This window comes from Dama dama, chromosome 11, assembly GCF_033118175.1.
Source record: "Dama dama isolate Ldn47 chromosome 11, ASM3311817v1, whole genome shotgun sequence".
NCBI lineage: Eukaryota > Metazoa > Chordata > Mammalia > Artiodactyla > Cervidae > Dama > Dama dama.
The window spans coordinates 33,168,821-33,182,637 of NC_083691.1; the positions used below are offsets into that span (position 1 = coordinate 33,168,821).

Genomic DNA, 13,817 nt, shown 5'->3' on the forward strand with positions numbered 1-13,817 from the left:
TCGAGTCTTCTATATCCTTATTGATTTTTTTTGCCTAATTGTTGAATGCTGCTGTTTAGTCACTAAGTCGTGTCTGACACTTTTGTGACCCCATGGACTATAGCCTGCCAGGCTCTTCTGTCCATGGGATTTCCCAGGTAAGAATACTGGAATGGGTTGCCATTTCCTTCTCCAGGAGATCTTCCTGACTCAGGGATCAAACCTGCGTCTCCTGCTTGGCAGGTGGATTCTTTACCACTGAGCCACCTGGGAAACTCAATTGTTGAATACTGTAAATTTAAGATAGATTGATAGACCAGGCATGAGCTTTTCCATGAATTTGTCCATGAAAGGAGGGACTGCAGTCTTCAGTGAGGTTCTCAGGACACTTTCCCTCTCAGAAGCAAGCCTTCTTTAGAGAGTTGCCTTCCAGAAGTGGCATATATATGTGTCATCAAGGAGGGCAGTTATATCTGAACTCTCACTTTCCATGATAAGAAATGAGCTCTTGACTCTGCCAGCTGAAACACACAGCCTGAGGTAAGTGCCAGAATGCCAATTTATAAATTTACCCTAAAAAGTAGCTCACATGGACTTGCATATTCTCCCTTTATAGTCTATTTGGGAAGTCAAAATGTAATCAGAATCCACATAATTAATTTACCATGAGAAATCATAGTTGCAGGGATTGACATACTGCTTTCAACATCACTGATTCTCTCAAATCATGTAGACTGAACTGCCTGGGGGTCAGAAAGAGGCTTGATGCATGGTCTCAGAACCAGGAAAGCTGGGCAAACTAATATATCGATTGCCTGATAACACCAAGCTAAGAGGTTAGTTTCATTTATCGCAACAGAAATACTTAAAGTCTGTTGAGCAAAGCATTATCTTTTCTGGCCAGTGCTGGAATGAGTATTATCAGATTTGTCTCTGTGATTCTTCTTTTCTTATTCTTCCAAAGCTGATCGATATATTCTCTCAAACTAGCTGCTATGGAGACTTGCCAAGTGGGAACTGTAATTTGCACTTCTGTGTTCTGACCCTCTGTGAGTTGCTTTTGTAGTTCAGCAACTTGATTTGCCATATCCTTGAGTGCTTGTTTGTATCTAAATAAAGTCTTTAGTTACTTACATAAATTTTCCCACATTACTCTTTTTGTGTATGCACATTTCAGTTATTTACATTTAAAATTTTTTTTACAATGTTGTGTTGGTGTTTTGCCACACAACAATGCAAATCAGCCATAATTATACATTCATCTCTTCCCTCCTAGCCTCCCTCCCCTCCCCCCATCCCATCCCTCCAGGTCATCACAGAGCACCAGACTGGGCTCCCTGTGCTACATAGCACATTGCTCTTATTTCCTACTTTGTAAATGAGTTTTCTAGCCTAGGAATTATAATTATCCCCTTATATATTGATTTCAACAAGACTTTGACAGTACTGTGGTGGAAATACCTGAACCAGCCAGTTGAACCAAAGGCTTGTTTGCCTTTTAGCTTTTCTTGTTCTTTGAAGTAAACAAACAATGCACAGATAAATTCCATTATTAAAAAATCCAAACGATGCATACATATACAGAGTAAAATTTAAAAGTTGGCCTTGATACTCTTTCTATTTCTACTCTCTCCAGGAATGTCCAGTGTTTGTCCTCTACTTATGGATATTTGAGTTTATCAGTTTTATGGATTTATCATAAATATGGATTTATCAATTTTATCAATTTATGGATATTTGAGTTTATCTAGTATTTGAGTTTATCAATTATAATTCAGTATCTCTGCTTATGTATCTCTAATCTATCATTTTCTGAAAGAGATGTGTTAAGTTCGGTTTGGTTCAGTTCAGTCACTCAGTTGTGTCCAACTCTTTGTGACCCCATGGACTGCAGCACACCAGGCCCCCCTGTCCATCACCAACTCCTGGAGCTTGCTCAAACTCATGTCCACTGAGTCAGTGATGCCATCCAACCATCTCATCCTCTGTCATCCCCTTCTCCTCCTGCTTTCAATCTTCCCCAGCATCAGGGTCTTTTCGAGTGAGTCTGTTCTTTACATCAGGTGGCCAAAGTATTGGAGCTTCAGCTTCAGCATCAGTCCTTCCAATGAACACCCAGGACTGATCTCCTTTTGGATTGACTGGTTTGATCTCCTTGCAGTCCAAGGGACTCTCAAGAGTCTTCTCCAACACCACAGTTCAAAAGCATCCATTCTTCAGTGCTCAGCCTTCTTTATGGTCCAATTCTCACATCCATACATGACTACTGGAAAAACCATAGCTTTGACTAGATGGACCTTTGCTGACAAAGTAATGTCTCTGCTTTTTAATATGCTGTCTAGGTTGGTCATAGCTTTTCTTCCAAGGAGCAAGTGTCTTTTAATTTCATGGCTGCAGTCACCATCTGCAATGATTTTGGAGCCCAAGAAAATAAAGTCTGTCATGGTTTCCTGTCTATTTGCCATGAAGTGATGGGACCAGTTGCCACGGTCTTCTTTTTTGAATGTTGAACTTTAAACCAGCTTTTTCACCCTCCTCTTTCACTTTTATCAAGAAACTCTTTAGTTTCTCTTTGCTTTCTGCCATAAGGGTGGTGTTATCTGCATATGTGAGGTTATTGATGTTTCTCCCGGCAATCTTGATTCCAGCTTGTGCTTCATCCAGCCCAGCATTTCTTATGAGATGTATTAAAATCAATTATAACTGTTGATTTATATAGTTCTCCTTGCATTTCTCTCAGTTGTTGCTTTATGTATTTTTGAGGCTGTGTTATTAGATGCGAAGTTATGTTTATGATAATTAAGTCTTCTTGTTCTATTGTTCCTTTTATCATTTAGCAAATCACAGTGAACTTCAAAGACAAACCAACCCAGCTTTCTTTTCCAGAAGTTGGAAAATTACCACTAGGGCAAAATGGAAGAAATGAGAAGAAAGAAAATAAAAATAAGGCTAAAAAGAGTGAAATAGAGACTTCAAAAGAATAGGGATTCATATTCATTAAGATGGCAATTATAAAACAAAACAAGACAGAAAATAAGTGTTGTGGAAGATGTGGAGAAATTAGAACTCTTGTGCACTGCTGGTGGTAATATAAAATGATGCAGCTACTATAATAATCAGTATGGTTGTTCCGCAAAATATTAAAAATAGAATTATCATATGATCCAGCAAGTTCACTTCTGGGTAAATACCCCCCAAAATCAAAAGCAGGATCTCAAAGAGATACTTGTACACTAATGTTCTTAGCAGCATTATTCACAAAAGCCCTAAGATAGAAATAACCCAATGTCTATTGACACATAAATGGATAAACAAGATGTGATAAATGCATACAATGGAATATTGTTTCACAAAAGGACAAATATTGCATGATTCTACTCACATGAAGGACTCAAAGTAGCCAGATTCTCAGAGACAGAAAGTTCAGAGGTGTTGGGAGTAGGGGAAATGGAGAATTATTGTTTAATAAGTATGGAATTTCAGTTTTGCAATATGAGAAATGCTCTGGGGAGGGATGGCAATGATTTTTGCACAACAAAGTGAATATACTTATTGCCACCGAACTGTATACTTAAAAATAGTTAAATGGTACATTTTATAATAATTTTTAAAGATACAGAATATTAAAAAAAAACAAAGGCTGATCTTTGAACAGGTTGATAATATAGGCATATTTTTGGCAACACTGATCAAAAACACAAAAAAGAGTTGTGTGTGGGAATTCCCTGGAGTCCAGTGGTAGGAATCCACACTTCCACTTCAGGGGGCTTGGGTTCAATACCTGCTTGGGGAACTAAGATCTCTCATACTGAGTGGCACCAAGAAAAAAAAGAGTTGGGTGCAAATAAAATACAAAACAAAAATAAATGGGAATATATCTAGAGACATAAGATTGAAAAAGAATAAAAGTGCATTTTTCCTTTGGACTGGAAGTAATCACACTTCCAGGTTGTTTCTATAGCACTTGAGGCACTGAGAGAAATATCAATGACTATTCCAGAAAGAGAGGGAGAAGGCTACTCTTCTTGTCCCTTCGCACCAGTCCCCTGGCCATACAGATAGATTCTGAGCTTACTGAGTACTTCTTTCTCAAAGGGACCTCAAATGTGAATAGTATTCAAGAGGTCATTGTTCCAGGTGTAGATGACAACTCCTGGGAGGTGGAGCTCAAGTTCTTGTTGAAAATGATCCTACTCTATCTATATCCATTTCCTCTCCACATCTCTGTAGACAGAGCCAGTCCCAATGTGAACTGTGAAGGGGCTTCGTCCTCATCCTGAAATAGTGGGGGCTGGTGGTGCTGTGCTGAAACAAAGCCCAGGAGGAGGAGAATCTGTCATCAGTACTAGAGGCCGAGATAGAGCCATTAGGCCCAACTTCCATTAGTTAGACCAGTTCCTGGGACCCTACCTGTTTCCTACTCAAGAAACAGATGTCCCAGACCAACTTCGAAAGAGAATACTTGGTGGCTCAGTGATGAAGAATCCACCTGCCAATACAGGAGACACAGGTTCATTTCCTGATCCAGGAAGATTCCATGTGCCGCGGAGCAAATAAGCCCTGCGCCACAGCTATTGGGCCTGTGCTCTGGAGGCTGTGCTCCACCACAAGAGAAGCCACCACAATGAGATGCTCACGCACAGCAGCTAGAGAGTGGCTCCCACTCGTGGCAACAAGAGAAAAGCCAGTGCAGCAATGAAGATCCAGCACAACCAAAAATAAATAAGTAAATTAAATTACAAAATACTTTAAAAAAGAGAGAGAATGCATGGCAGAAGCTGTGCCTTCACCCATCGTCTGTCTGTGTTCTCCATGAAGCCCATTTGGACCAATGTGGCAGAACCTGCCCTGCCATATCCATGGCCTGATTGTTAGGGACGAAGCCCAAGGCTGGGACAAAGCTGTACTTCACAGAACTGTCCACACAGGTGCATGCAGGTAGTCCTGTACCAGCAGAGATAGCCAGGCACGGTATGGACCTGAGCTGTGCCCTGTAGATGAATCTCAGCCCTCATGCCTTCAAGACAAGCTTGCGGAGGCCCAGTCTGCCTGCTCTGCAGCCTGATAGGAAACTTGTGCAAGATACTGGAGCAATAGAAACATTCCCTGGATTTTGACCTGGGAAACACCACCCCTGTACATCAGGCTTACCCTGTCTTAGTTCACCTTCTGGGGCTTTGTGGACACTGTTTTTCATTGTGTGAGTTTTCCTTTCCTTTCTAGCATCTCTGCTGAGGATGCAAATCTGAGAAGTGAAAGTCTTGAGGTGAGTTGAAAGTCTTGAGTCCTAAGATGAAAGTCTGAGAAGTCCCAGGTTAAACTGGCCATGACTTGGCAGTCCTGAGGACTGAGCATATGGGTAGAAGAGCTCCTTGAGAGTGTATGAATGCACTTGGGCACAAGGAGATCTCTTTCCATGTGCCTGCAGGTATAGTTTTAATTTTTTTCTTCCTTCCTATCTGTGTCCTGACTCAGAAAAGTTGCAGCGAGAGCTCACTCCTTCCCTGATAGGTAAGGTCCTCCAGAAGGAGAGATCATACCATTTACCATCTGCCAAGGGCTTTCATGAGGTCCCTTAGAAGTCTGGCTTTGACATTGACCTGACTGCATTTCAGATGGGCCCTGGATGGAAGCTTTTGGGAGAGGCCTGCCTTAGCCACACCCAAATGCCTTCTGAGAAAGACAATATTGAACTGAAAGTCTGAAAATACTTGCTACTCATTCTATGGGCCACTCCTCATCTCACGGATGGTTAGATTTGGAATGCCCAATTTATCTGTTTATGGCAGTGGAGTTCTCTGTAGGCAGCTTTTCAAAACAGGGCTGAGGGTGTTGAGATGAGCATCCCACTGATTCTTAGCTCATCATTTGAAGGTTGGCATCTGATAACTTTGGAGTAACTACACTTATAACACAAAACAGTTCTGTTATGTCTGAAAAGTATGCAGTTATTGCTTTTTCCATCCATATGCCATTTTTCTGTCCTGAGGGTACAGTGAATAGGTCTTTCAAGATTGGTATGACCTTTGACCCCAAAGAGGATTGCCACAATAGTTTCTGATGACCCTTAGTTTCAATAACAGAGAGGTTCTTGTATAAGGCAAGGTTCTTATGCCCCTGAGAATGTGTATATCTCTCAGGTAAAGCACAGAAATGTTTCATATCAGTCTCATCTTGCGAGCCCTGAACAGGATGGTCAGCCTGTTGGAGTTGTTGGAACTTTAGGTTTTTCCCATTTTCTGAGACAGGTGTTGCTCTTAGACAGTCAAACTGCCTAGTTGGGATCTTATAGTACATAGTGATCTACAACTAGGTTTCGACACTTCACTGTGTATTGTGGAGAGTTTTTTCAGGTCACTATACACTGGTTTGCTTCTTATTACTGCATATCATTCCACACTATGAATATACCTAAATCAATGTCATTACTTCTTTACTGATGGACATTCAAGTCAGTATTACTTCGCCTCTGTTTTCCTTTCTCTGGTTGGCAGAATGTCTGTCTCCCGGTACATCCTCCTTTGTTTCTCTGATCTCTCTGTACTTTCCCGTTACTTATTCTGTCTCTGCTGGCATTTAAGATTGGGGGATAAGGGACTTGCAGTGACTCTGCTGCAGGGAGGGGTGGTAACTCAAGGTCAGGGGTGACTCTGGCAGGCTGGCTATTCCTTCAGCCTGTCCCCTCCTAACCAGCTGTATGGAGGATTTGAGGCAGCTCAGCAAACAACCTGGTCCTTGCCTTCAAAGACCTCGAGTCTCACAGGGAAACAGACATGTGAGTGATCCACCCAAGGCAGAGCAGCATAGGGTGAGGGGCAGCATTCCAAGTCCCACTTGACTTCCTGGGCTTTCATCACCTCCATCACTTGCTCAGTGTTTGACATTGTGCAAGGTATTTCACTTCTGAATACCTCTGTGTTCCCTTCTGTAAAGTGATGACATGAGTCTTTTTTTCTTTTTCTTTTTTTTTGAGTCTTTTTTTCTTAAAAGGTTGGTCTAAGAAATAAGATAATATGTGTGAAGTACTTACCACAGTGCTTGGCCTGTACTGATCTAGAACAGTGAACCATTAGGAAGCTAATCAGGGTGTGACTGTGCATGGAATGGGGTACCAATCAAACAGGGAGATGTGGGTTCTGGGTTCGGTGGGGTTATGCCCAAAGGATGGGTAGCTTTTCCCCTGGCAGAGCTGGAGGGAGGTATTCCAGGGGGACAAAGAGGTAAGAGTTACAGTACTGAGTTGGAAAGAGGAGACATGCTTGGGGTAGGGGGAGGAGGACCTGTGGCCAGAAGGTCATGCTCACAGGCAAAGGTGAGGGAAGGTCCTTTCAGGGATGTACACAACCAGGCTTCTGGCACCGGGAAGGGAGTTCAGGGCCCTTCCATGGACTTGAGCCCCAAAGCTGAAGCAGCAGGTCTATCCCAGGACCACCGGCGGCATCAGGCAGGGCTCCGGGAAGGGTGCTCCTTTCCCACCGTGCTCCTGCCTTGTTCTGCAGGGGCCTCCTCCCAGGGCTTGGCCACTCCCCGCGTCCAGCACCCCCACCCCTCAGCCGGTTGGGAGGCAGTCAGGAGGCTTTCTGCGGGGGCTGTGCCGGGTGGGCGGTTTTCCCAGAGCAAGGAGCTGAGCAGGAATGAGTTGGCGCCAGCTCCCTCAGATATAGACACTGCTGGCTGGATGACCAGCCTGCCCCGCTAGCGAGAGCCTAAGGGCTCCCTTGGGCACTGCGTCCCGGAGCTGGGGACTGTAGCACCACACCTCAGGGGTGTGCATGGCACAGAGGGAGGCCAGAGGGGCACGGGCCATGCCAGGACTGGGCCAGAGCCCAGCCAAGGCCACGCCGAGGTTGTCAGCAGGCACTGAGAGGAAGAGGAACCGCCTGAGCAGGACAGGGCAGGACCTGTGGGAAGAGTCCAGCTGGAGCAACCAAAGATGGAGCCGAGCTGCCCTGAACCCTCGAGGAGCCAGGGCCAGGAGCCTGGCTCGGGGTCGGGTAAGAAAGTCGGGGCCTGAAGAGGGAGCTGCGGGAGGCAGGCATGGGAGGCGCTGCAGTGTCATCTCTGATGGCAGAGTCTCATTCATGGTTACTGTCCTGCTCAAGAGAGGGGACACTGGTCAACTGCTGCTCCAAGGCTCCACGCTTGGGACAAGTCAGAACTGGCCTTCACCAGAGTGCAGCTCAGAGAGCTGGCCCAGCTGACTTCTCGTGAGGAAACTGAGACCCAGAGGAGTGAGGTGTTGCCCAAGGTCCCAGAGCAGCCATAAGCAGCAGGGCCAGTGGGCTTTGCTGTCCTTTCCTCTTTACCACAGCCGCGTCCTCATCTCAGGACCTGGCTGGGCCAGGGTCAGCCCTACAGAGCAGAGCAGGGCAGGGCTGTGCGCTCGCTGTGGACCCGGGGCATCCTGATAAGCAGGATTCAGAGTTAGGTGTTGATGGGGCAAGAGCCGAGGGAGGCCCAGCAGAGGATGGGAAAGAGGCCAGGGCTCGCAGTTCTGAGCCCAGGCGAGGTCTTCTCTCTGTTTCCTCCGCTGTAAAGTGGGGCCGGGTCGAGAGCAGACAAAGAGGGGATGAGGCCCTTGGGTCTCTGCCGATTGGCTTGCTACTACTCTGGCAGGAGACCTTGCCCTAGGATACACCTAGCACCCAGGGGCGATGGGGGTCTGGTCAGATCCACTCACCAGGGGCCTCTGTGCAGAGCGAGGCCAGTCCTGAGAACGCTGCGCGGGAGCGGAGCCGGGTGAGGACGTTGCGCCAGGCCTTTCTGGCCCTGCAGGCCACCCTGCCGGCCGTGCCGCCCGACACCAAGCTGTCCAAGTTGGACGTGCTGGTGCTGGCCACCAGCTACATAGCCCACCTCACCCGCACGCTTGGACAAGAGATGCCCGGCCCTGCCTGGCCGCCTTTCCTGCGTGGACTCCGCTACTTGCACCCTCTCAAGGTAGGTCACAAGCCCGGGGCCTTGGGGAAGGGGGTTTGGGATGGGGAACCCTGAACTCAGGCCCCATCCGTTGGGCACAGCTGACATTGGGACCAGCTGCTTCCTGCTCTCTCAGAGGGAGAGAAGCTGAGGCAGGCTCTTGGGACTGGGCTGACCCTGTGTTTCTCATGGGATGCAGTGGGGATGATGATTAGAAATGACTCCATGAGAATGTGGTTCCTCCAAGGGGAGGGAAATTCTTAAGAGGCCCCAAGACTCTGAGGCACTTGGTGGTCGAGGAGCGAAGTGGGCAGTTTCCAGGGCTGGGGCCTGGGGAAGAAAACCACACTTTAGGGAGATTCCTAGATTCCAGGGCCTTCATGCCACCATACAGGGCCCTGGTGTCCTCTGGACTTCTGTCTCAGGAGGGGTTGGTCTAAGAAAACATCACTTTGGAAGCCACCCAGCCGGGTAGGGGACCAGCAGAGGCTGGGCAGTCAGGGAGGAGGGCGTACTGCATACAGAACTTATCAGTCTGCCACCTACCTTTCCCAAACTTCTATTTTATTATACGTAAAAAGGAAGATAATGTGAGTCTGACTTCGCTTCCAGGGAATGAAATGAGATCATGAAGGAAAAGTATGATTAATAATAATCATCATTGCAATAACAGTTAACATTCTGATAACATTATGTTAAGTTATTCCAGGAGCTGGACTAAGGGCTTTAGAGCATTTTCATCTTTTAATCCACACAAGAACCAAATGAAGGTGTTTTTTTTTTTTTTTTTCCAATTGAGAATTACTTTACAGACAAGGAAAACAAAGCTTAGGGAGGTTAAGTGTCTGAATGCTGTTTGAACCCTAGAGTGTCTGACTTTAGACCCCAGGCTCATAGCCACTAGGCAGGCCGCAGGGGTGGAGGTGGGAGGGGGCGGTGCAGAGTAAGTTGCCGATTGCAGAGTGTAACTGTGATAAAGGGTCATCTTTGCTCTCTGAGGATAGCAACTTTATTTTTATGGAGGATACTTGTCACCATCTCTCTCCCTTAAACAGCATAGTTCTGAAATGTCTTGAGACTTAAGATATTTTTCTTTGATGTAAATACAGCTAAAATGCAAGAATTTGAAACAAAAAGGGGTCACTCAGAAATGCCAGTGGTGGCACCTGGTGCAGAGTCCCTGGGTGGCACAGTCATTCCTTAGCTGTGAGATGGCAGCAAGGGGAGGCAGTTGCATGAAGCGGGTGATGGATAAACATGTTGAAGAATGAATACATGAGAGCCTGGCTAGGGCTAGAACCCTGGCAGCTTGGTGGGGTGGGGTAGCTACCCAGGAGCAGGGGCCCTCAACCACTGGGTCGGGGGGCTGTCAAGAGAAGGGCAGGTCTTAGGGCAGAGTCAACATGGCATTTTCTGGGACTGCCCACGTGCCTGCTGCAAGGATGGACGGGCCTGAGAAGCCTGCTGCTTTTAGAGAGAGTGGGCAGCACTGATGTTTGTGGCCATAGGCACTTGGGTGGGTGCTGGGCGAGAGAGGGGGCAGGACTGTTCAGTGTCAGGAGGAGCCTCTCCCTGCCCCACTTGGCCGCCCTCCCCACCACCCAGCCCCTGGCGGCTGCCCACCTCCTTCCCCACCATGGTGGGGGCAGTTTCCTCTTGTGGCCATTGCTCTCCTCAGACAGGTCCTCCTGTGCCTCTCAGCCAGGCTCAGGTGGTCAGGAGGTGTGAGGCAGGAGTGCGGGTGAGCCCAGGACCATTGTCACAGTGCAGTCGTGGTGGTGGGAGGGGGTAGTCCCAGGGAGGGAGGCTAGGGAAGGCCCAGTTTTGGGTGCCAGGGGCTACAAGGGGCTTTGCTAATGAGCTTGACTCTCGTGCCCTCCCTGTGTCTTGCAGAAGTGGCCAATGCGATCTCGTCTCTACGCCGGAGGCCTGGGGTGCTCTGGCCTTGACTCCACCACAGCCTCCAACTCGGGCCAAAGAACAAAGGAGGCAGAGGCCGGGCCCCAGATCTCTGGAGAGGCAGACGCCCTTCTTCCCACCAGACCACTGTCACCAGCACCCGGTGACAAGTGATCGTCACAGTTGCCCCCTTCTCCTGGACTGCGACTCAAGCCTCGGGACCTGGATTCTCTGCCACTCCTCACCTGTCTTCATTCTGCCTCTCACCCATCGGATCTGATTCAGGCTCAGCTCTGGGCCCCCGCAGAGCAGTGGGCACCTCTGTAATGAGAGTACTCAGGAGGACCAGGAGCAGATAGAGCCTCAGCTTGCCACCCACGGGTGGTGCCCCAGGGGCTCCCTTGTGGCAGTTACAAGGGGAGTGGGCGAGGAAAGGGTTTGATTGAGTTGGAAGTTGAATTTGTGCACTGTCCCTTGCTTTTCTCCCCTGAGGTTCCCACAAACCCTGGGCAATTGCAAGACCACAGGCATACAGGTAGCAGCTGAGGCGGCCGAGGTAGCAGCCGAGGCTGGCAGAGGCTGCAGGGGCTGATGGGAAGACCAGGGGCCAGACTGGCTCTTGGCAGCTGTGAGTGTAAACAGAGCTGAGCCTGGGCCATATAGACAGAGGGGACACTGAAGAAGGAAACATGCTTTGCTATTTGCACTGCAAGATGCTCACTAGACGTCAGAGGCAGGGAGGAATTTAGGAGTCTTGTATCTGCATCCCGGTCTCTCCAGCTGCCCCTCATCACTACATTTTCTCCCTCTCTGGGCCCTGCAGCCTTCCACTCTTTTCTTGATATGAGTTATATTTACAGGTTAAGCCAGAAAGCTTACATTGCTTACATTCCAGGATGCAGAGACATCTGTACATGGTCCTAGCTGCCTGGTTTGAAATTTCATCCCAACACCTTAAGGCCTTATGTATGAAGACTCAATTACATCCTTGAAGGACCTTAGAAGGAGAATGTGTATCTTTTCCAGGGGATAATGACAATCTGCCATTATATTAGACACCTAACCTCCAAGACAAACAAGATAGGCCTGGGTTCACTGGGTTCCTTCCATGATTTTGGCTGAAGGCCTCACTGGCTCATGAATTATTTCCACAGTCTGTCTTCGAATGAGCTCTCTTGGGCCAGCTCCTCCCCACAGGCACTGCCCTCTCAGGCTCTCCCCCTGTCCTGCCATGGGGTGCCAGAAATCAGATAGTGCTTTGATGGAATTTATCTCTGGCCCTGTAGAAGTTGTTAGAGGAAAGATCACAAAGTCTATACATACAGAAAGGAACTTTTCAGATCAGGTGTGGCTTTAGATCAGGCACATGAAGCCCAGACAGAGAAGGAACAACCTTTTTGTTAAACTTCAGTGCCTTGGAGTGGAAAGGCAGGGACCAGGCCAACTAGAGTCCAAACAGGGATGGATAGCCTTAGACAGAAGCCACCGTTGCCACCATGAGAGCAAATGAGATTCTGGCTGGCTGTGAGTGGCCAGGGCTTGAACTCTGGTGTGCGGAGCGGCTATTCCTCCACAGGGCTGGCCAGGACAGCGGGAGAAAGGGGGCTGAGGGAATGACTCAGCAGACTGGGGTGGAGGCAGGAAAAGAGACACAGAACGTCCCAGCCGAGGCTGCGTGAGACGTGGGAGAGCAGCTGGACCGGGGCTGGGAGCCATGGGGAGAAGGCCTCAGCCAAGGCCAGACTCGTAAATCTCCTAAGTCTCCACTGAGGGGCCCGGAGAGCTTGTGCAGAGCCGCTTCTGGGCAGCTGGACGGGGCCAGGCAGGGCAGAGACCAGGTGTGGGTGGGCATAAGCACAACGTTCTTCACAAGACCATAAAAGTCCAGCTTGAATGTTCTATTTTTAAAGCCAAATAGCAGTATCTTCCTTATTGAGTTTGAGCATGATCGGAAGAGGAACAGATGAATTTCTTCATGAGCTGGTAGCATACCATCTCTCTGGGGATGAAGCTGGGAAAGCTGGCTTTGAGGGTGCGTTGGGTCCCTGCCCCCCCCCCCATCCCCCATAGCACAGGGCTTCTTCTGCTAACTCAGGGTTTGGAGCTTGCTCCATCTACCCGGTTTACACTCCAGCCTTTGCCTTGTAATGTCACATCCTTTGAGGGCAGAAGGATTGCATTAACCTGGTAGAGAAGACAAGGAGGGCCAGAGAAGGTTGCAGCTGGTAGGGGCTGGGGAGGGCAAGTGCCATCATGACAAGTTGCTAAGTCTGCCTCGGGATCTTTCCAGGCAAAGCTGCTTTCCTTAGTGCTCTAGACAGGCTTTTGGGCTCCAAAAGCCTTCTCCAGCCAGACAGCACCAAACACAGCTCAGACCAGGAAGCAAAAGGGTGCAAGAGGGCAGGCATTGCCAAGGAAAGGACCAGGGCATGAATGGGAATAACCAGAAGAGATGTCAGGTTGGAGACTTTGACCCACAAATGAACCAGAACCAAGATTAGGCCCCTTTTCCTCTGTAGCAGAAAAAGAAAAATACCCTCTCATTGGGAGACCCTGGGGGCAGGGGGTATGTGGGAAAAAATCTCCAAAAGGAAACAGGAGCCTACGAGTGAGAAGGATGCTGGTCCATTGGGTGTGTGTGTGTGTGTGTGTGTGTTTTACCTCCTGCCCCGTCCCCAGGTGCCCAGGTAGGGGTGGGGCAGTGATGGCCAGGTCAGCGTCTCTGGGACTGATGTGTGATGTGCCTGTGCTTTCTGAGGGGCAGCAGAGTTAGAGGGCAGAGGCTTAGATGTGCTTTGGGAAAAGCAGAGCTGGCCAAGGGATACCAAAGTATTAAGGTGGAGACTGCAGATTTCACTAAACTGAGAACTAAGTGATTAGAAACAGAGAAATCTAGTCTTATCTGAGAAATTCCCTTTCTCTTCCTCTGGACAGAGCCGGGCAAGGATGAATCAGATGGCCCTGATGGATGAGATGCACGTCCTCTGCCTTGTGTGGCCTAACCCTTAAACCCAGGGCCC

General features: G+C 48.3%; 1 protein-coding gene across 1 annotated transcript; it reads left to right on the forward strand.

Moving 5' to 3' along the window:
• The first annotated feature begins 7,581 nt into the window (after positions 1–7,581).
• Positions 7,582–11,595, forward strand: TCF23 (transcription factor 23). The gene is made up of 3 exons (XM_061156219.1): positions 7,582–7,973; positions 8,677–8,919; positions 10,792–11,595. The coding sequence occupies exons 1-3, from the start codon at positions 7,752–7,754 to the stop codon at positions 10,969–10,971; spliced, it is 645 nt and encodes a 214-aa protein (XP_061012202.1). The 5' UTR covers positions 7,582–7,751; the 3' UTR covers positions 10,972–11,595.
• The last annotated feature ends 2,222 nt before the right edge of the window (positions 11,596–13,817 follow it).

Coding starts and splice junctions, on each gene's coding strand:
- TCF23 (XM_061156219.1), top strand. CDS start 7,752: ATGGCACAGAGGGAGGCCAGAGGGGCACGGGCCATGCCAGGACTGGGC. Junction 7,974..8,676: donor GGAGCCTGGCTCGGGGTCGG/GTAAGAAAGTCG, acceptor GCCTCTGTGCAG/AGCGAGGCCAGTCCTGAGAA. Junction 8,920..10,791: donor GCTACTTGCACCCTCTCAAG/GTAGGTCACAAG, acceptor TGTGTCTTGCAG/AAGTGGCCAATGCGATCTCG.